At 47.1% G+C, this 23,064-nt stretch overlaps 2 protein-coding genes across 6 annotated transcripts in view; one reads left to right on the top strand and one right to left on the bottom strand.

Annotated features, from left to right (window-relative positions):
• PCID2 (PCI domain containing 2) overlaps nucleotides 1-10,142 on the bottom strand; it is a 36,712-nt gene extending 26,570 nt beyond the window's left edge. For 3 of the 4 annotated variants that reach the window (XM_010360065.1, XM_030922370.1, XM_030922368.1), the window contains exons 1-2: nucleotides 10,021-10,142; nucleotides 1,665-1,754 (exon numbers count right to left, since the gene is read on the bottom strand). In XM_010360065.1, coding sequence (XP_010358367.1) covers nucleotides 1,665-1,754; nucleotides 10,021-10,056 — 126 coding nt within the window. In that variant the 5' untranslated portion in view covers nucleotides 10,057-10,142. Of the gene's footprint in view, nucleotides 1-1,664; nucleotides 1,755-9,760; nucleotides 9,993-10,020 lie in introns of those variants that run through there. The other variant, XM_030922369.1, reaches the window with a different exon arrangement.
• Nucleotides 10,143-10,490: 348 nt separating this feature from the next.
• CUL4A (cullin 4A) overlaps nucleotides 10,491-23,064 on the top strand; it is a 58,120-nt gene continuing 45,546 nt past the window's right edge. For both annotated transcript variants that reach the window (XM_010360063.2, XM_030922367.1), the window contains exons 1-3: nucleotides 10,491-11,198; nucleotides 11,394-11,509; nucleotides 20,277-20,380. In XM_010360063.2, the coding sequence (XP_010358365.2) occupies nucleotides 11,051-11,198; nucleotides 11,394-11,509; nucleotides 20,277-20,380 (368 nt within the window). In that variant the 5' untranslated portion in view covers nucleotides 10,491-11,050. The remainder of the gene's footprint in view (nucleotides 11,199-11,393; nucleotides 11,510-20,276; nucleotides 20,381-23,064) is intronic.

Genomic DNA, 23,064 nt, shown 5'->3' on the forward strand with positions numbered 1-23,064 from the left:
CAACAAATATTTATCAATATTTCAGGGGAACAAGAAGCCCATGAATATAATTTAGTCTCGCCTTCTGCAGGTCAGAAAATATTATAGGGACTTTCATATATATTTTAGTATTTAATAACCAGTCAGTCAAGAAATCCTTGTTAAGTAACTATCACAGGTTTAGTAAGTGAGGTCTAACGAGTTACAGATGGTGCTGTGCTAGGACTCCCCCTTTCTGGCTTCCTGCTGATAGCACCAGTCTCATCTCCTGGGCTAGGCTAGCTGACATTTCTTTCTAAGTTTTCCTTTCCTCCTAACAGTCAAATTTTAGATAATCTGAACATCTCAATAGGTGATGGTTAATTTTGTCAACTTGGCTGGCCATGGAGTCCCCAGACAATGTTATTTCTGGGAGTATCTGTGAGGGTGTTTCTGGATGACACTGGCAGTTGCACTAGTAGATTCAGGAAAGGTGATGGCCCTCCTCAGTGTGGATGGGCAATGACCAATCTGATGATGGCTTGAATAGAACAAGAGGTCGAGGAAGGAAGAATTCACTCCTTGTGGGGGACTTCTCGACCTCTATAATCACAGGACCCAGTTCCTCATACTAAACCTCTATAAATATCGATATATCCCATTGGCTCTGTTTCTCTGGAGAACCTGGACTAATACACAATAGATTACAGCACACTGAGTTTTTTTTATTTTGTTTTGTTTTTACAAAAGCAATGAGCCCATGCTGATATGATGAGACAGAAGAATGACAGTATCAGAAAAATCACCATTCTACAGTCCCTGGTGAATGGAACCACCAGAAGAAAGTTTACTGGGGAAATTTTACAATGAAGGGATCCATCTCAGACTGCAAACAGGACAGTGTGTGTCCTCTCATGTGATACAATACAAAGCACACAGCACCAGCCATGGGGTGTTCTGGCCAAGGCAAGCCTGAGTCTCATCAAGTCTCTAGCACTAACTCTTGCTTGAAGTAATGGTTTTCAACACTGTCTACACATAGAATCACATAGTATTTATTAGAAAAACAAAAACAAGCCTGCTGCTACTTCAGAGACTGATTTACCTGGTCTGAGTTGCAAATCTGTACACCACCAAACATAATCGCCAAAGATAAGCCCCTTTTTCTTCCAAAAGAAAAATGCTGCTCCCAGTACAAACACACTCCAATATGATAATGGGTGTCAATAAGGAAATAGGGCTTTACCAAATGTCCATAAGATTTTTTATAGTAAATACCACCTCAACATCATCTACGCCACAGATGACATGGAAACTCCATGTACAACTCCAGGCTGGGCCTTGGCTTGCCGGACTTTCTACTTAAACAGGAGACACCTGTGGTGCACGACGTCCATGGGGCTTTGGGGACGCACAGGCCTGGACAGAGTCTAAGCTCCACCGTCTCTCCACCATCTCACTTTTCCAAACCTCAGAGAGCTATGTAGGAATCAAACACGGGCAGGAGGTCCGTATCACTACAGGGTACCCACACAGTCAGTGCTCCACAAATGAATGAAATTACATAAATCATAAAGAAACTTTACAATTTTCAAATAACAGTGACAATACTAGTTTTCTTCTTACTCAAACTCTACGTTTCTCTTAGGAAAGTGGTTATCCTGTAATTCTCTCCAGAAACCTGTGTGCACAGTTCTTTTACCTACTTGAAGTCGTGGGTTTGCAACATGAGGATGTTTAAAAGACACCAACTCTGCACAAGATGCTCCATCTCTGGTATCGATGGCTTCATACACCTGAAACATTTGAAAGGGAAACCTAAGCAGAAAATAAAATATTCTGTTCCAATAAAACCTACAATACATTGGATGCCACACAGTTTGAAAGGAGACAGAATAATCAAAATGTAACAGGGGTCACTACTCTCTGCAGTGGATAAACAATAATTTCATTTCAAAATAGGATGTTCCTGGCTGGCTCAGGCCTGTAATCCCAGCACTTTGTGAGGTTGAGGAAGGATTGCCTGAGGCCAGGAATTCGAGACCATCCTGGACAACACAGCAAGACCTGTCTCTTTAAAACAAACAGACACAAAAACAAAAACAGATGTTACTGAAGCAAAAAAAAAACTGGTCAAGCTAATAAAAATAAGTCAGTGGTCTATCACGCAGCTCTTCATGAAGGTGAGTTAGTCTAGTTTTACTCAATCACACTGATATATGTTTGAAAATCCAAATATACAGCTTATGAAAAAGAAATCAGGTTAAAAACCACATATATCCAAAATTCAAAAAGCTTCCACTCAACCTTAATATAAAATAAAAGGAAAATGGAAATAGCTAAATAGATGACACATTCATATAATGCGATACTTGGCTGCTGTTACAAAGAATAAAATAGATCTATACGTAGTAACATGAGAAAATGTCCACAATATGATGAATAAATGAAAAAGTTAACTGCAGGAAAACTGTGTAACTTGATTTGGGAGAAAAAAGAAGAGAAAAATTATGTACAACATGTAAGCACAGGAAAGAATGCAGGGCCTGTACCACACCACATCAGCTGACTGTGTGGACCATGGGGTGGAGACTGGGAGACCCGGGAGCCTTTTGCCCTCTCTAGCTCCTGCCACAACAGATACTTTATAATTAGAAAACCAAATATGCTCTTAAATTATATTTACAAAAAAAATGGCAGGGCACAGTGACTCACGCCTGTAATCCCAGCACTTTGGGAGGCCGAGGTGGGCGGATCACGAGGTCAAAAGATCGAGACCCTCCTGGCTAACACACTGAAACCCCGTTTCTACTAAAAATACAAAAAAATTAGCCAGGTGTGGTGGCGGCACCTGTAGTCCCGGCTACTCAGGAGGCTGACGCAGAATGGCGTGAACCCAGGAGGTAGAGCTTGCAGTGAGCCAAGATGGCGGCACTGCATTCCAGTCTGGGCCACAGAGTGAGACTGTCTCAAAAAAAAAAAAAGATACAAAAATTCTAACTAAGCAAAAAGGCAAGCACAATGCTTTAGATAATTTAACTATGAGAAATTTAGTATAATTTAACTATGAGAAATTTAAATATTTACATTTTATGGTAACACAAGACTGATCGGGGATGTCATAACATGGACGTGTAAATGGCAAAAAAGCACAAGCAGATGAGCTCCCTCTACACACCCACCAGAGTACCTACCACTAGGAAGGCTGATGACGCCAAGTGTTGCCAGGAGCCTGAAGCAACCAGAAGGCTCACACATCAGTGGTGGGGTAAGTTGGGGTAAATTTTTAGAAGAAAATTGGTATTCTACTAAAGCAAGCAAATGCCTACTCTCTGACCCAGTAATCCTGTGCCCAGGTGTCTATACCCAGAAGAAAGGGAGACACATGCCACCAGTCCAACACACTGGAGCCCAACTCCTCCTACCCCATTGTTCAACTCAGGGTATGACTGGGAGGCTGACAGCACCTTCCTCAAGACTAACTTAAATGATAAGGAATTTCCCACCTGACTATTCCATACAACTACATATGCATTTACATTTTGAAACAGTAATCACACTTCCAGGGACTTACAACTAGAAACAGAAGATATTTATACTCGGCTACATGTAATCACAAAATATTGGACACAAACTAAACATCCATCCATAGAGACTGGCTGAATACTCTGTGAAACATCTATTTTAAGACATACTATGCAACCATTTTTTGACAATGAGGAAGATCTCTATGAATTTTCATGGAATAATTTCCAGGAAGATACAGTTAAGTGAAAAAAGCAAATTGTAAAAGAGTATGTATAGAATGCTGCCTCTTGTATAAGAATGAAGGGAAACAAGAAAAATATGTGTTTATGTCTCTGTGTCACATCCCAAAAGGAAATACAGGATGGAGAAGGCAGAATCTAACGAAAATGATTATCTTTCTAGAGAGGGGGTGGAATGAGGTGAGAGCGAGACAGAAGGAAAGTTTCTGAGCACACCTTTAAATAGAATAGTTACTTACAACCCCATTCAAGAAATAAAATGGAAAGACAAACCTTAAAATGGAAACAAATAGAAAATACATGCCTAAGTGCATATCAGAAAAAAGAACATGAGTAACCTTTGAAAGCAGTAGTTTGTGGGATTTGACCATCCTTATTCTAAGGACGAAAAGACTGCCAAAAAAAAAAAAAATCCTGAATTTCATCATCACTGAGTAGATGTTGTTGGTGGCATGGGGGTCCGAATCCTGAACTGCTTGTGAGTGCAGTGGGTGGGCTGGTGTTGCTGGGACCACAGTCGTCAGTGAGAATGAGCAGCACTGGCACCGAGCAGAAGGGAGAGTCCCATGCGATTTGGGTTGGAGGTGTGAGCAGGAGCTTAACTTTTTCTTCAGCTGAAGCCATCTGAAGATTTCCAGGTTTTATGCCTTCACAGGGAAATCACAGCCATTCAGAGGCAGCCCTCCTGCCCCAGTCCATGTAAGATCACAGGTTGCTGCTCAAGGTCACATCATATCCCAGCTCCTCACATTTTCTTTTTTTTTTTTTTTTTTTTTTTTTTTTTGAGACGGAGTCTTGCTCTGCCGCCCAGGCTGGAGTGCAGTAGCCGGATCTCAGCTCACTGCAAGCTCCGCCTCCCGGGTTCACGCCATTCTCCTGTCTCAGCCTCCCGAGTAGCTGGGACTACAGGCGCCCGCCTCGTCGCCCGGCTAGTTTTTTGTATTTTTTAGTAGAGACGGGGTTTCACCGTATTAGCCAGGATGGTCTCGATCTCCTGACCTCATGATCCGCCCGTCTCGGCCTCCCAAAGTGCTGGGATTACAGGCTTGAGCCACCGCGCCCGGCCAACTCCTCACATTTTCAAAGTCACAATGGGTGCAAGATGATTTGGGCCCAAGTATTTTGAAAACTAAGTTTCTCTTCATAGCCCTGGCCACAGGTTAGGAATTTCATCTAAAAGGTAGACAGATGGATACTAAGATCCTCAACTGTTTAGGGGAAAGGGTTAGGTCTCCTCTTTAAAATGACCATGCTAGAGATCAGTGTTTTGCAATTTACAACATTGCATTTGCCAATCATCATCATCAAGCTGAAGGTGGCCCCAAGAAGACAACACTGGCATCTGCCCATCCTCTGCAGGAGGCTTTCCCGTGTCCCCTGCCCACGCCCTGCAAGAACTCACTGGTGCCCAGCTCCAAAGGGGCCTCATCTGGCTCCCTCGAGCCCACCTGACCAGGTGCAACGGAACAGCGCCCTCAAGGACGAGGGAGGCGACTGCCTCGGCCGGGCAGGCACACAGGGTCTTCCCTGCTTGCCCTCCCATCGGTAGCTGGCCCTGGGCTGGAAGGTAAAATGACCGATCCCGCCCAGGTCTTGGTCTGCAGGTCCCCCAAGAAAACCAGTACTAGTCAATTTAGCCCCAAAGAGGATATGCCTTCCAAAGTGGCCCTCCCTGTGCCATGTGGGCAGGCCTAGCCACAGGAGCCCCAACAGACTCCAACCTTGCTCAACGAAGGCGCTTCTGGCTAGAAAGCGGTTCTGGAGCCTGCTGGCTGAGCCGTGCTCTCTTTGGCTCCACACAAACAGGAGGTTCAAGCTAAGAGTTCCCCACAGCCACCCCTGCTTATGGTTCCAGGCACACCGGGCCCCACACTGTGCGATCACACGTACCACCCAGGGCCTTGCGCTGGGCCCAGCCCCAGGAGCCTGAGAAGAGGCCTTGTTCTGGTTAACATCAGTACTCTGGTGACCGGTCACACTTGAGCATGATGTTCTGATGTCGCCAAGGCCTCCACGGCTCTCTGCAGAGGGAACCTATGGGGGACTGAGAGTCCCATACTTGGAGCAAGCACTGTGGAATGGAAGCATACTTCAATGACTAAACACACTGGGGACACAGTGGTCACGAAGGGATCAAACCCTGGAGTCCAGACACCGGGTCCCTCCAAGGAGAGGTGGAGATCCCTGCTGGGGGCACTCACTGGTAACACTCCTTTGCCTGTGACCTCCCGGGGTGGTCCCTGCACATATGCAGGGTGATGTCACCACATCCTCGACTCCGCTTGGCCACACCCACCTGGGCTGCACCCAGTGTCCCAGGTGTGACCTGACTAGAGGGCTCAGTGCCACAGGGCCTTGAGTCCAAGGAGGGCCCCAGCTTGCTTGGCAGGCATGAATGTGTCCCAAGGGTGGTTCTATCAATGCCCCTGCCTCAATGACTAAATTGTGAGAAGGCTGGGGGTGTGAAGAGGAAAAGCAGGGATGGCAACAGACAGTACCAGCAAGCCCTAAAAGTGCGACTGGCGCCACAGTGGATGCAGGACCCCAGCAGCCCAGCCACCTGGACAACTCTTAACATCTCATGCTGCAGAGCCTTCAGCCCTCAATGGGACCACACAACCAGACTCCAAGTGAGCACCTTCTGAGCAGCACCCCCAGGCCTGGCTCACCAGGGGATGCTCCCTGGCTCTGGCCCCAGGAAGACTTTCTTGTGGCTGCTGCATGCCCCACACACCCACCAGTCTGGTCCACACCGGGTACCATCTACTCCTGGAACTCAAAACTCTTTTAAAAATTCAAAATTGTTACAGGTCATGAATCTCTGAAGTCACTTCTGAACAGTCAGACTTTCCAATTCCATAAACTCTTGAAAGGCAATATGAAGAACTATTCAAGATTAAGGAGTAAAGTATCTAACTCAAAGCTGATTCCCTAAATAAAGGTGTTCACTACACCTGTAAAAAGGAGAGGTGTTCTTGGCAAAAGGAACATAATGAAGAAAATCTTTGGGACAAGAAAGATCATGGGGTGCCACAAGAAGATAACACTCTGCACCCCGCAGGATGGCCGTAATAAAAAGAATGGAAAAAACAAGTGTGGACAAGGAAGTGAAGACAGTGCAACATACATTGCTGGTGAAAACGTAAAATGATGCAGCTAGCCGCTTTGGCATTTCTTCAAGAAGTTAAACACAGAGTTACCATATGACTCAGCAATTCCCCTCTTAGGTATACGCCAAAAAGAATACAAAACATGTGCATGAATGCTCACAGCAGCAGCACAATAGCCAAAAAGAGGAAACAACCGAAGTGGTCCATCAACTGACAAACGGATAAACAAAATACTCCATACGATGCAGTATCATTAGCCAGGAAAAGGAATGACACACTGATACACACTCCAACACAGATGAACCCTGAAAACATGAAGTAAAAGACACACAAAAGCCTCATACTGAAATCACCACAATCAGCAAATCCATACAGACAGAAAGTAGATTAGCGGTTGATCGGCTCCGGGAGGCAGGAACAGGGAGTGACTGCTTAATGCTTACGACGTTTCCATTTGGGGTGACAAAAAAATTCTGGATAATGGTGATGGTTGTGCAATATTGTGAATGTACTTAATTGTGTAATTTAAAACGGTTAAATGGTGAATTTCAGTTATGAGTACTTCGGCGGGGGCCACGGTACATTCAGCACAAGTGAAATAAACCTTTAGACTGGTGACGCCAAGTTAACAGGTAAACAGACCAGATGATGTGCTAAAAGCATCTGGAACTTTCCCTAGACGAAACAGAGTCAATCAAGTTTTAGTAACAGAGGCAGATGCTCAACTCTTCTTCAATAAAATACCAGAACTATCATTTACTAAGCAAATGCATTTACTGTGCATTCATGGTCTTTTTTTCTCAAAACTACGCGAAGCCTGTTTAGAGATGGAGAGTCACAGAAGTCGATAGGAGAAGTCACAGAAGGATGATAACTTGTCATCATCCCAGAATTAGTAAAAACACCAGGATTTGGGCTGAAGCCTTATTGTCTTTAAAGTCTATGCCCTCTTGGCTATGTTTCACTTGGAAAGGGCAAAGTAAAGGAAACCATCAACCAGTACCTGCAGCCGGTGGGTCCTGGCTGGGGAGCACGTGGCAACAGATAAAGAAGGGATGGATTTGAGAGACTTCGGAGATACAGCCAGTTAGGTAAAGGACTATTGCTGAGACTGAAGGAGGAGTCAATGATTTCTCCCAACTTCCTAGCTTTGATGAATGTGCAAATGATGGTTTTACTCCCAAAGAGATACAGTTACATTGGCACCTATGTTCCTATACAACAAATCAAACATGCTGTGTTACCGTGTGCAACAGGCTGCCGTTCTCTATCAAAGAGGCACCTATTTTTTAAAAATATTCAAGAATCTGTTAATACATAAAACCTAGGTAACATGCCAGTCCAACCAGAAATACTTTTATACATCAAAATTAGGAGGAAGTGGACTTTTCCTGTCTCACGTTAGTGGCTACACTGCTGTTTGTGGAGATGTAGGCATGCACATCTCTACAGAGGTCCGTTCTGGGCCCAGCTCCTGTCCACTCTCTACTTGTTCCCTGGGTCACCCCTTCTCAGTCTTTCCCAACATGTGTATATCAAGGGGTCTCAGATTTGTATCTTTAACCCAAATCTGTCTGTTTAAACTTCAGCTTACACACATAGAGTAGAAGCTCACTTACTAGTCTCACTTTAACTGACTTGAATTGGAATTATGACTCTCTCCAAACCCTCCCTGAAATACACAAGCTGATGCCCAAGGCATGATGAGGACTTTCAGCAAGTAGGCTTCACTCTAATACATTGCAAGCTTTTGCCAGCTAAGTTGTATGTGTTCTCATATCCAGATGTGTTTGTTCTCAAATCCATTTTTGCTAGCTGAACCTGTTATGATAGTTATGTACTTTTAAGGTCATCAATGAAACATGAATGCAAAAGGAAGCAGTTGTTTGTCTACAAGCTAAGTTGCAAGTTTTTAAAAGGCTCACTTGAGTTCTTAAAAAAAAAAGGTGTGGGGGAAAAATGGTAAAAGATTAAGAAAATTCTAAAGACAATTGTATCAAATTGGTTCTTAAATGCCCATATCCTTGTTTAACTTTAAATAAACTTATACTGGAAAATGTTAACTCTGCAAAGATTAGGCCAAAACAGACACGGCCTAAAGAAAAGGCCTAGGGCCTACATCAAAAGATTGGCAAGTATCGAACTTGAGGTAAGCGGTTAAAAAAAAAATTGGCAAGTGAACGTATACTTTCATGTTTTAAGTTAAAAGCATATACCCATCTTTTCGTGATTCCTGTTTTAACCAGTTTTCTCAATTAACCAAGCAACTGCTGGTCCCAATCATGGCAGACTTTTCAGCTGTCAAGTACGTATCTTTACCTAGTTGTCAACACACACCTCAAACTCAACATGCCCAAAACTTAATTTATTTCTCCCTCCAAATCCACTCTATTCATCTTTTTCCCAGACTACAAACCTGGGAATCATTCTTAACTCGTCGGTGTCCCTCAGCTCACCCATTCTTATTCACCACGTCCTGGTAATGTTTCCTTCAAATATTTTAAAAATCCATTCCCTATTTTTCCTATCCCTGTTACCACAGTGCTGGTTCTGAGGACAAGCAGTTAAGTGGAAAGAATATACGCTTTGAAGCCTGTAAGGCTGTTGAACAACACCCGTCAGACGCATCTACCGAGCGATATGAAGTGTGCATCGTGCTCGGAGAGTGAAGGGCGTTAAAAGACAGCTAAGACCAGGGGCACGAGCCCGGCCTGCAACACGGCCACAGCCTCGCGCTTACCCCTCCACCGTCTCCTGGAGTCCCCGAAGTTATCCCGCATCCTGCTGGGAAGCAGCGTCCATCCGACACAGCACCCCCCACACCGGGCCCTTGGCGCGGCCCGCAGGCCCTTCGGGCCCCCTGGGAGCGCGGCCACACACGCCAGCAAATGAGGGCAGTGACCTGGGGCCCCCGCGTCTACTTACACCGCGACGACTCCGCGATCCACGGTCACCGCCCGGCCCCCACGGCGGCCCTGCAGGGGAGACCCCGGGTCGCCTTCCCGAGCCCCGGCCGCCGCTGTTCGGCCTTTCAGTCAGCTCGCGCCGCTGCCCGCCGGGGACCCGGACGGAGGAGGGGGGGCGAGGCGCGAAAGGAAGACGCCTGAGGGTCCAAGGCAGGAGGGGACACACGGAACACGCAGAGGGCCAACCACGCCGCCGCGCGCTCCCCGGCTAGGACCCACCTGCTGCAGGTACTGGTTGATGGTAATGTGCGCCATGGGCACAGAGCGCCACCGAGCACAGAGCGCCACCCCCTACGCCCCAAGCGGGCCAGCTGGCGTCACTTCCGGCCTTCTGTCCGTCTCGGTCCCGGAGTCCCCGACCCCGTCACATGTGCGCAGGCTGGTTCCGGAGGGAGAATCCGGGGACCGACTCGGCGACACGCTCGGGCCAAGGGGTCCCGGGGTCTTTCTGTCGGGCCCCCGTCCTCTCAGCCGGGACGCCAGCGGCTCTGATTGTGTGTTCGGGCCCGTCCAGGCTGAGGGGTTTGGGGTCCAGTGGCGAGAACAGCCCCACTGCTAAACTGCCTTTCACTGCGCTGTCCCCTCCACTGCCCCTTGTGAAAACTAGGCCGCGGAGGACGCTCCGCGCCGGGCCAGGGCCTCGGGGCGCGCGCGCCCGAGCGGGGGTGGAGGGGAGGGACATGGCGCGCGCTCCCGAGCTCTCATGAGTTGCCTCCGCCGCGCGCTCCCGAGCCTTCAGAAGTTGGGGCACGTCCCGGCGCGCACGCCCGAGCCCTCGAGGTGGTCTCACGCCCCGGGTGGGGGGTGCCGAACCCTCAGGAGGAGCGCTCCCTGGGGCCCTCAGGAGGGGGTCCCGGCTCCCGAGCCCCTCAGAAGGGGGCCCCCGGCACGCACCCCCGAGCCAGGAGGGGTACCCAGAGCCCCAGGGGGGGTGTCCCGGTGCGCCCCCCGGAACCGGGGCTGTCCCGATCCCTCGGGGGCGGGGGTGGGGTTCCGGCGCGCGCCCTCGAGCCAAGAATGGGTGTCCGAAGCTCTTGGGGGGGTCCGATCCCTCAGGAGGGGTTCCCAGAGCGCGCCCCTAAGCCCTCAGGAGTAGCCGGGCGCGGCGGCGGTTGGACTCGGGCACGCGGGCGGGGCGGGGCGGGGCGCGCGAGGAGGACGGGGCGGAGGCCGCGCGGACCGGGGCGGGCGGAGCGGAGCTGGGCGGGCGGCGGCGCTCGGGGCGGGGCGCGGCGGTTCCGGCCCAGCCATGGCGGACGAGGCCCCGCGGAAGGGCAGCTTCTCGGCGCTCGTGGGCCGCACCAACGGCCTCACCAAGCCCGCGGCCCTGGCCGCCGCGCCCGCCAAGCCGGGGGGCGCGGGCGGCTCCAAGAAGCTGGTCATCAAGAACTTCCGAGGTGGGTGCGGCGGCCGGGTCGAGGGCCGGGCGACCCCAGCGGGGGCCCCACGAGACCCCGCCCGCCCTGGGGGGAAGGCCCGAGATCCGTATGGGCCTCTTGAGCGCGGGCGCTGGGGCGCCGGCCGGGTCGGGGTGGCGACTCGGGGCGTTTCGCGGCGCGCCCTGAGTCGCCCGCTCTCTCTCCGCCCTGCAGACAGACCCCGGCTGCCCGACAACTACACGCAAGACACGTGGCGGAAGCTGCACGAGGCGGTGCGGGCCGTGCAGAGCAGCACCTCCATCAGGTACAACCTCGAGGAGCTCTACCAGGTGAGGCGGCGGCCGAGGCTGGGGGCGCCGCTCCTGCCCCGCGTGACGCAGACGCGGCCGGGCGGCCGCTCCGGGTGCCTCGCAGGCTCTCGCCGGGGAGCGGAAAGGCAGGGCGTTTGCCTCCACTGCAGGGCCGGGAGCCCCAGAGGCAACAAGTGGTTTTGTTTATTGCCGTGGTGGAATTTTTGTTTTGAGGCTTAAGCTGCTTAGAACGATTCTTAAAGTTATCCCATTACAGAAGAGAAGGAGGTGTGTTTCTAGGAGCCACGTGACTCATATTTTGCAAGTATACAGCAAATTATTTCTCTCGTTATAAATAAAATTGTTAGTACTGTGTCACTTGCCACAGTAATAAGAGGGTTTTTTTCTCTGTTGTGTTTTGTGATTAATGGTTGCCTTTAAGATATTCAGATTTTGAAAAACTTTAAAATTCAAAAAAAGTGGTTTTCTTCTCTGTTTTGTAATCAGTGGTTGCCTTTAAGATATTCAGATCTTGTAGCGTTTAATTCAAAGTAATAGTGTTCCATTTATAAAGTAACAAAAAATGGCTAAAAGTGCATTTTACTGTACTTGGATATTTTATTTACAAGCGGATGTTTTTTTCTGGCGTCGTCTTTTTGTGAAACAACGTTCATTAAGTAGTCTGATATCTACATTTTGGGTCACGATGTGTCATGCAATTATTTCTATTAAAAGACTTGAATTTAAAAAATTCTTTCTGGATATGCAAGTGACTGCACTGTAAAAATTATAAAAAATATATAAAAGAAGACTTCAATCACCTATACTCCTACCACCCAAAGAAAACTGTTGACAGTTTGGTGTACATACATACATTCTTTGTCTGAAGTGTAAGTGAATTATGTTTTCTTACCAGCTTTGAGATACAGTCTACGTATAATGTGCACTCCAAGAAGTTTTAACAGATGTATACATACACTTATGTAACCAGCACCACGGTCAAGATAGACTCTTTCTTGGTAGAGTGGTAGAATATTTTTACCACCCCGGAAATTGCCATGACCACTTTTGCAGTCAGCCCTCTCCCCTGACTCCTAACCCTTGGCAGTCCCCCATTTGCTTTCTGTCACTATATTTTGTCGTTTCCAGAACCTTATCTAAAGGCAGTCATCTGTTTTGTAGTGTCTGGCTTCGTTCACTTAGGACAGTGCTTTTGAGATTCATGCACACGCAATGTGATTGTAACTTGTTTATTATCTCGTAGAATGGGTATACCACAGTTATTTTATCCATTCATCAGTTAATGGACATTTGAGTGTCCATGTTTGGGGTTTTTTATTTGTTTCTTTGAGATGGAGTTTCACTCTTGTCACCCCAGGCTGGAGTGCAGTGGCGCGATCTTGGCTCACTGCAACCTCCACCTCGTAGATTCAAGCGATTCCCCTGCCTCAGCCTCCCGAGTAGCAGAGATTACAGGCACCCGCCACCACACCTGGCTGATTTTTGTATTTTCACCATGTTGGTCAGGCTCGTCTCAAACTCCTGACCTCAAGTGATCCGCCTGCCTTGGCCCCTCAAAGTGCTGGGATTACAGGCCTGAGCGCCTGCGCCTGGCCTTGGGTTGTTTTAAATAAAGCTGCTGTGAACATCTGTGAATGACCCTTTGTTTGGGCATATATTCTTATTCCTCTCAGGTAAGTTCTGCTTACTTCTTTATCTAGAAGTAAGTTCTCAGGGTCATATGGAAAATGTATGTTTACCTTTTTATGAAATTTCTTGTTTTTCACAGTGGCTGCCCCTTTTGCGCCTCTCCCAGCAGTGTATGGGAGTTCCAGTTCCACTCCGCCACCAGCATGTGGTGTCCTCAGTCTGTAATTTTAGCTGTGCTAGTGGGTGTGTGGTGGAGTGTCGTTGTGGTTTTAGTTTGTATTTCCTTCTGATGCGAAGAAGCATCTTTGTATTTACTTGCCATTCTATGTATCTTTTTTGACAAAGTGTCTATTTAAATATTTTGCTCATTTTTGTTGTGTTGGTTATTTTCTTACTATTGAGTATTTGAGTTTATTAAGTATTTTGGATACAAGTCCTATATCAGATATTCGCTTTGCAAATACTTTCTCCCTAGTCTTCAACTTGTCTTTTGATTCTCTTAACTGTGCCATTTGAAGAGTAATAGTTTTAAGTTTTCAAGTCACATGTATCAGTTTGTTCTATGGACTGAACTTTTAGTATCCAAGAAATCTTGCCTAATCTAAGGTCACAAAGTTTTCTCTTATATTTTCTTCCAGACATTTTAGAGTTTTAGGTTTTATATTTAGGTCTATGATCTATGTAGAGTGAATTTTTGTATATGTTGTGAAATATAAATCTAGAGTCAGAGCGGGTGCAGTGGCTCATGCCTGTAATCCCAGCACTTTGGGAGGCCAAGGCGGGTGGATCACCTGAGCAGTCAGGAGTTTGAGACCAGCCTGGCCAACATGGTGAAACCCCATCTCTACTAAAAATACAAAAAATTAACCGGGCGTGGTGGCAGGCGCCTGGAATCACAGCTACTCGGGAGGCTAAGGCCAGAGAATCGCTTGAACCCGGGAGGCAGAGGTTGCAGTGAGCCGAGGTTGTGCCACTGCACTCCAGCCTGAGCAACAGAGTGAGACTCCATCTCAAAAAATAAACAAACAAAAAAAAATCTAGAGTCAGTGTTTTCCCTGCAAATGTCCAGTTATTCAGCTCTTTTCCCCTGCTGAATTGCCTTTGTTCCTTTGTCAGAAACCATGTAGGAGTAGGTGGAGTGAGGTGTGAAATCGGGGTGTGTTGGCCCCCCAACTTCATACATTTGCACAGGTTTCTGGCTATTCTTGGTCCCTTGTGTTTCCATGTGAATTTCACAGTCAGCCAATTTGTATAAGAAAGTGTGCTAAGATTTTGATTGACAGTATATAGAATCTATAGATCAATGTAGGAGAATTAATTTCTTAACAATATTGACAGGCTGGGTTCATTGGCTCACACCTGTAATCCCAGCACTTTGGGAGGCCGAGGTGGCCTGATCACTTGAGCCCAGGAGTTCGCGAGTAGCCTAGGCAACATGGTGAAACCCCATCTCTACAAAAAATGTAAAAATTAGCCTAGTGGGGTGTTGCACGCCTGTAGTCACAGCTACTCACTCAGGGCCCCCACACCACAGTCTGGAAGTTCTCCATGCAGGAAACTGAGCAGTTGGGGCCTATTTGCCTCCCATCTTTCTGAGATTCACTGTCTTTCATAGCCTAGTACTCAGTGCTTCAAAAACTGTTACCTCATATATTTTGTCTGATTTTATGGTTATTTCAGGCAGAAAGTTAATACAGTTCTTGTACTGTGTCTTGACTAGAAACGAGTCCCACCTGAACTCTCAGAGGTCTTTGGTTTAATAAAATATAATACCTTACAGCTAAAGCTTCTTACTACTTTTTTCCTGGCGATTTGGCTGTCTGATATCTGCTGCCTCATTGTTTTTACTTAAAATGGTGGAATTATACTTTGCAACACCTTGTACACAGTGATATGTCTTATAAAACAATCACTGTACATATTATGAACAATGTTTGCAGGTGCTTTAGGTGTCTGTCTTGAAACCCTGAGAACTAGGAATGCTTACCCCAAAATGACAGTCACTGGTTCCTCCTTGGAATGAGACATCGCAAATTCCAGGTGCATCTCTGGAGGTGCTGCATCGCAAATTCCAGGTGCATCTCTGGAGGTGCTGCCCCACTAGGGGACATGTGGAATCAGTTGATTCCCTTACCTGTGGGCATCTGCAGCTGATCGTCTCTCCATGCACAGGTGGGCATCTGGCCTCTCACAGAGTCTGAAGCATGAGCTGCCTCAGATCTACTGGAAGCAAGTGGGATAGAAATCTAAGAAAAGCAAATGTGAAATTACTGATGTCTGATCAAGCAGGCAATACATTTGACTTGGTGTTTCAAAATAAAGTCTAAGTTTTTGTATAGATGGGGTGGTGTATACTGTGCCAAAGAATCTTATGTGAAAGGACCAATTCTCACCCAAGTTTGAAAGTTTTTGTTTCATGTTTGGTTTTTGGTTTTGCTCAGTCTCCCTTTACCTCTAAACCCCTTAGGAGTCCTGTTGCTTACACTGTGTGGGCCTCAGCTGGCCTGTTGTTTCTCTGTTTGTTACTTTGTTTTTTTTGTTTTGTTTTGTTTTGTTTTTTTGAGATGGACTCTCGCTCTGTCGCCCAGGCTGGAGTGCAGTGTCCAGATCTCAGCTCACTGCAAGCTTCGCTTCCCGAGTTTATACCATTCTCCTGCCTCAGCCTCCCGAGTAGCTGAGACTACAAGCGCCCGCCACCTCGCCCGGCTAGTTTTTTGTATTTTTTAGTAGAGACGGGGTTTCACCATGTTAGCCAGGATGGTCTCGATCTCCTGACCTCGTGATCCCCCCATCTCGGCCTCCCGAAGTGCTGGAATTACCGGCGTGAGCCATCACACCCAGCCTATTACTTTGTTTTTATCATTTTCCCCTTGTAATGTGTAGAGGAGAATGTTGGGAAGGCATAGATCTTTTCTGTTTAACCACCTGAATTTAGGTCTGTAATAACTAACTCCCTGAAGAAAGTGCATCTTCTATGTCTTGTGTCTCTATGTTTTAGTCCTACTTTTTGCTAAATGAGACAACAGAAAACTGAAGACTGCATTTCTAGAAAGGTTTTAGAGAAAGGCTATGTTTTGATTTAGAACTGGTTTTTTTGTTTGTTGTTGCACAAAAACTAACCTCTCAGGCCTTAGAGAGGTGTGACCTCCCTACGTTGTCCAGGCTGCTTGGGAACTACTAGACTCAAGCAGTCCTCCCGCCTTGGCCACCCAAAGTGCTGGGGTTCCAAGTGTGAGCCACTGCACCTGGCTGACATACAAGTTCTGAGGAAAGCCGGGCTGTCTTTCTTGAGTCACAGAGTAGTTGTCTCCATGACATGTTGATAGCAGGTGATAATGGTCAGTGAAGGGGAGTGGTTAATCCTTCGTATTAGGTGGCATCCTTCCCTCACACCGGAGCTGCAGAACCAGTGTAGGGGTGGGACCCCCACAGCTACACAGGTCTCATCCTGTGTGGCTGTGAAGATCTGTTTGTGAGTATGGAGGTCGCATCCTGTGTGACTGTGGAGGTCGCTGTGTGACTATGGCGATCTCGTCCCGTGTGGCTGTGGATGTCTCGTCTGTGTGACTGTGGAGGTCTTGTCTGACTGGCTGTGGACGTCTCATCTGTGTGACTATGGAGGTCGCATCCTGTGTGGCTGTGGACATCTTGTCTGTGTGGCTGTGGAGATCTCGTCCTGTGTGACTGTGGATATCTGGTCCGTGTGACTGTGGAGGTCGCTGTGTGACTATGGAGGTCTCGTCCGTGTGACTGTGGATTTCTGGTCCGTGTGACTGTGGAGGTTGCTGTGTGACTATGGAGGTCTCGTCCGTGTGACTGGATATCTGGTCCGTGTGACTGTGGAGGTCGCTGTGTGACTATGGAGGTGTCGTCCGTGTGACTGTGGAGGTCTCGTCCGTGTGGGTGTGGAGGTTGCTATGTGACTATGGAGGTCTCGTTGTGTGTGTCTATGGAGGTCTCTGTGTGACTGTGGAGGTCTCGACCAAGTGGCTGTGGAGGTCTTGCCTATGTGGCTGTGGAGGTCTCTGTGTGACTGTGGAGGTCTCGACCAAGTGGCTGTGGAGGTCTTGCCTATGTGGCTGTGGAGGTCTCTGTGTGACTATGGAGGTCTCGTCTGTGTGGCTATGGAGGTCACGCCCCATGTGGCTGTGGAGGTCTCTGTGTGACTATGGAGGTCATGTCCCACAGCTCCGTGGACTTCCTTGTTCTGTCTTCCACACCTGAGAGCAGGGATTTGATTGCCCTTATCCGCAGTGAGCATTTTGTTTAAGTAGCAGTGAGTTCACTCCAGGCAATGCTTTGACACTATAAATAGACATGTATTTGACATTCACACACGTGTCTGTTGAGCTAGTACAGACAATCATTTGACAAACCTGCTGGTTAGGAAGTAGCTGTGATGTGAGGAGAGACAGTGCTGGGTGAAGATATACATCAAGTTTCCTCACATGGCTGTTTATACGAGGAAAGCATCTTGATACTAGTAGGATAGAATGCAAATGATACTTCTGCACCTCCGATCATTGGATTACATTCCTTTTCTCTGGGGTGAATCTTTAAAATACGAATGAGTGCACCAACATGAAGCACACAGTACCATCTGATTAGTTGCTTTATGCATCCAGAAAGGGTATTTCTAAATCTCAGAATATGATTGAGTGTCAAAAATCCATTTTGGGGAGGGGCAACTCCTATGTTGTGCTGCTTCTGTAACAGCACAAAAAAGTCTTCCAGTATATTCCTGCCAGCAAGGAGTTGGCAGGGCGGGGAGAAACAAAGGCTGTCGCCTTTCCAGTGATGAGTGCCTGTAATATGAAGCCGGGAGTCCTGACTCAGCACCTACAGCAAACCTGAGTTACCCAGGGCTTGCTACTTATTTTGAGAGGTTCCTAAATTCTTAGTTTTAAAAACAAAGTAAATTGCAATATGACTCATATGAATAGTAAATATGCACCAAATAGGACACGTAGGAGGCAGAGTAGGTTATAAAATATTCAGTCATTTGCCACAACTAGGAAGAGATGGTTTTAAGGATATAGGTTCTTGGTTTAGGAATTAAAACATCCAGAAAATGGTCATAAGTTACTGTTTTATGAAGAATATGCACCACTAAGCTTATCTTGATTTTTGCTGAAGAAAATACATTTTCTTCATGTGTTATATAAAAAACTTACTTTGTAATATGTTTGTGGGATTCACTAATGTTTAACTACTGGAGCAAAACCTTTGTCGTAAAGTTCTCTTGGTTGTTTGAGGAGACAAAAGGGTGGCAGACCTTTGACCAAAATGTGAAGACATGGCAGTCAAAGGGATGGAATTGAAGAGTTTGAGAAAGGAGTTGAAGTAAATACAGAATGTGGGTAGGAATTCCCTATTTCTGTAGTAAGACAAAATGTAGGGGAAAGTTTGTATTTCTTTGTTATTATGCTGATAATAAGCTTGCTAGAAAACAGGATTATAATTATTGAAAAAAGATGATAATTATTCCACATCCTCTTTTGGTCTTTATAAATATGCATGTATTTTATATGGTAGTAGTTACTATATTTTGGTTGACATGTAGCAGCTCTCCTATATTTAGTATTGGAATTATTAATACTTGTAAGTATTAGTAAAATGAATAGCTCTATAACTTTAATTTACCTTTTTTTCTAGGGGACTATTGTATCCGAATTAAATTCAGATTATTTACAGTGTTTTTATTCTGTTTTTGAACCCCACATTGGTTCAAAACTTGTTAGAAAAACCACATTTCTGTTTATAATATTTCATATTTGAATTGAATGAGTTTAAGTTTTTGTACATAAGATTGGAAAGGAATTTTTTTTTTTTTTTTTTTGAGACAGAGTCTTGCTCTGTCACCCAAGATGGAGTGCAGTGTCGCAATCTTGACTCACTGCAATCTCCGCCTCCTGGGTTCAAGCGATTCTCCTGCCTCAGCCTCCTGAGTAGCTGGGATTACAGGTGTGCATCACCACACCTGGCTAATTTTTGTATTTTTAGTAGAGACAGGGTTTCACCGTGTTGGTCAGGCTGGTCTGTAACTCCTGACCTCATGAGTCACTGCGCCTGTCTAGGAAATTTTATTAGAGCTGGTAATAATATACAAGCATTGTTTCTTTGAGGTGGGTAAAAATATTGTGAGAAAAATTTTTCTGCCTCAAAAAATGGTGTCAGCTGGGTACGGTGGCTCACGCCCGTAATCCCAGCTCTGGGCGGGGACAAGAGGGGCAAATCACCTGAGGTCAGGCATTTGGGACCAGCCTGGCCAACATGGCGAAACCCCTCCTCTACTGAAAATACAAAAATTACCTGGGTGTGGTGGCGGGCACGTATAATCCCAGCTACTCGGGAGGCTGAGGCAGGAGAATCGCTTGAACCCAGGAGGTAGAGGTTGCAGTGAGCCAAGATCCTGCCATTGCACTCCAGTCTGGGCGACAGAACAAGACTCCAACTCAAAACAAAAAAGATTTCTTATTTTACTAGGGTTGTTCATAGAAAAAAAAGTTTAAGAAAACTGAAGTGAATTACACATCTATCCTACAGAAAAATAAACAGGAAACAATGTAGTCTGGCCTGTGTCACCCAGAAAAGGCTCAGTTTGGACCGAATCACTGCCCTGGGGAGCGTGAGGGGAACTGGAGCCCCAGCCTGTTGTTCTCCTTCCTGATGGGAAGGTGGTCACTGAGGGAAAAGGTTTTCTTGGTTCTCTAGCCCTGATTTCACTTTGTAATCATCAAGGTGAACTTAAACATACACACACTGCATTGACCCCCACCTCAGACTGAGGAATCGGAGCACCCAGAAACAAGCCTGTGAGGATGAAACCTGTGGAGGAGTCCCCAGTGACTGGGCGCTGTAGACGCTCAGGAGTGGCGCGGGCCAGCCGCCTGGGAGCCGAGTCCAGCAGGTGCAACGTGCCCACATTAACTGTTGTTACCTACCCCCATGCCAACTGTGACTGGACTGCAGTGTTCCAATGAGAAGTGCCCTAAACTTAGCCATAATAAATAATTTATTTTGTAGATTCCCAAAGTACTGGGGTAGGGTGTGGGGTGCCTTTTTGTTATGATTATAGCTATATTAACAACAGGGTTTTTTTGTGAACCAATCTGTTGTTCATACTGAAGAATTGATGTACCCCTTTTGTTCGCAGGCTGTGGAAAATCTCTGTTCTCACAAAGTCTCCCCAATGCTGTACAGGCAACTACGTCAGGCCTGTGAAGACCACGTCCAGGCACAGATCCTTCCGTTTAGAGAATATCCTTTTTTTGGTTCATAAAGTTTCTATTCATGAAGTCTTTCAAAACTGAACATTATTATGATAAAGAACTAATGAGTGTCCTTAATATTGAAGCAATAGCTTTTAAAGTTCTCTTTTATTTCGTGACTCAGAATGGTAGGTTTTTAAGCGAAATTTACCTTCAATTGTTTGCTGATCTGAATTAAAGGGAAACCACGTTCACTTACTGGGTATGGTTGAGTGTTTAGGAAACGTTCTGAAAAGCGTCTTAAAATTCGAGTATCCTTTATTCTAATAAACACCATCTGCACTGGGTTTCTGTGATAGGCAGCAAAGTCCCATCAACTTGGCGATGTACGGAGACACCCACTTATCAGCTCACAGCTGTGTCTGTCAGGAGGCCAGGCAGGATTCGGTAGATTCTGTGCTCAGTCTCATGAACAAAGTCAAGGTGTCAGCCAGGCTGCGGCCTCACCTGAGGTCTTTGCTAGCACAGGCAGGTAGTCGGCGGAAGGCAGTTCCTGTGGTTGTGGGACTGAGGGCCCTAGGGTCTTCTGTCCTGTGTTGCTCGGTGTCACTCTCAGCTCCACATGCACAAGTCCTTGCCTGACTCTTTTCTGCTTCTAGACCAGCAGGGGACTCTGCCTGTCTGACCTGCTGAGATGGGGCCTTATGTGATGTAACCTGTGACCCAGTCAGAGAATGGTGACCTTCGTATTCACAGGCTCCTTCACAGTGCGTGTGAGGCATCCTCCACGTGGGGACAGGCAAGAGCATCTCAGAATTCTGCTGCCACACCAGCTGTGACTCAGACCTCTACAGGGGAGTTTCTGGGCTCCTTGGCATCCTATAGAAAATTCTTTAATCTGGACTCAATCTCATTCCCCAACCTCCTCCCATTACTGTAGCTATCCATGTGTCGCATTGGGTAGAAATTAGAAAGTAGAGTTTGTAATTGCAGAAAATCTACTTGTGGCTGTGCTTTTCTCGGCCTCCGTTTCTTCATATGTAAAACTAGGTGGTTTGTGTTTGCTTACTTCTAAGTGTTCTTCTAATTCAGGGAAACTTCTGCTCCCTTGTCTCCCTGCTCTGGGGAAACTAAACCGTTCTGAGTTCATTGGAAGGACCCTCAGGGAAGCTGCAGCAATTGGTGTTGCTGAAGTGGAAGCACTGACAGGGAAGCTGAAATGCAGGGTGAGAGGTCCCTGTTTAGACAATCTCCACAGCACCCCCCACAGATGGCGAGTGAGGTCAGTTCAGCTCTGTCGTGCTGGCTTCTGTAAATACGCCCTGCAGTGTTTTCCAGCAAAGCCCTTTCCTAAAGATCATCAGGTTGTTCAAGAGATGAGTGACCACACACAACCTTTTGGAACCTGGCCAAAGTACACCTTATCTCAGGAGGCGCCTGTGAGGGCGCACGGAAGCAGGCCCCGCCCCAGTGCCACCGCTCAGCAGTGCACTTCCAGGAACCCGTGTTCCGGATGTTTCCATCCAAAAAGTGGCCTGACTCCTAGGCTTAGGGGAGGTCTTTAGCAGATGCCCAAGCCTTCTTCCAAAGACTTAGGCATTTGTGAGAGTCAGTAGGCGATCATTGTTCCTACTCTAGTTGCAGTCCCAATTTACTTGAAAACTACTATTTGATTACCTGATCAAATGATTCTTCTGCCAGTTACTCCTACTCTGTGGGTTGACTAATGTGCCATCAGTTCACTCACTGCACAAGCACTTGCTTTCTACCTGCTGCACCAGCACCGCCAAATGGAAAGCGACCCCCTGCCTGATTTCTACCCTCCAAGAAGTCTCAGGCCTATGGGAGAGGCAGGGGAATTACTGTACTTCCCTGGCGCGGTGGCAAAACTATGATTACAAAAATTATCATTTGGTTCCTTAAAGGCGAAAGAAGAAAATGCTACCGTATTAAGTGCCCTTATTAGTCATGAGACGAGTTGAGAACTGTGCCAGCCAGGCCAGGAATAGTGGCATGTGAAGCAGCTGGGGCAGAGCCTCCCAGAGGAGACCCTCCTGAAGGGTGGGGAGGATCCCCCCTCCTGTGGATGTGGCACCGGAAAGTGAGGGGTGCTCTGGAAACCCCGGGCAGCGGGGCACAGCTAGAACTCCAGAGAAGCCGTGGCCGTTAGGCTGTGCTGCTAAGTTGCAGATTGAATTTGAATCTTTGTGGTTACTATCAAGGAGTTGAACTTCAGTCTGTGAGTATCCCAGAGTCCTCACAGGTTCTTTAAGCAAGAAACCAGAATTAGATTGTTCATGGAGGTCACTCTGGCAGAGTGATGAGATAAGTTTGCATATAGACCAGCACACCACAGCCTTTCATTGGGTCGGCACATATTGCCATGTGCCAGGCCCTAGGAAGATAGTCTGAGCAGAATATGGGATTCTGTCCCTTTGGTGCTTAAACCCAAATGGAGGTGGCAGAAGCATCAGGATAAGCATTTACGCAGTGCTGTGATAAGGGGTTTTTTTGTGTGTTGAGACGGAGTCTTGCTCTGTCGCCCAGGCTGGAGAGCAGTGGCATGATCTCGGCTCACTGCACTTCCACCTCCTGGGTTCAAGCCATTCTCCTGCTTCGGCCTCCCCAGTAGCTGGGATTACAGGCGCCCACCACCACGCCCAGCTAATTTTTGTATTTTCAGTAGAGACGGGGTTTCACCACGTTGGCCACGAACTCCTGACCTCGTGATCC

Source organism: Rhinopithecus roxellana, chromosome 18 (genome assembly GCF_007565055.1).
Source record: "Rhinopithecus roxellana isolate Shanxi Qingling chromosome 18, ASM756505v1, whole genome shotgun sequence".
In the NCBI taxonomy this organism is placed as follows: Eukaryota; Metazoa; Chordata; class Mammalia; order Primates; family Cercopithecidae; genus Rhinopithecus; species Rhinopithecus roxellana.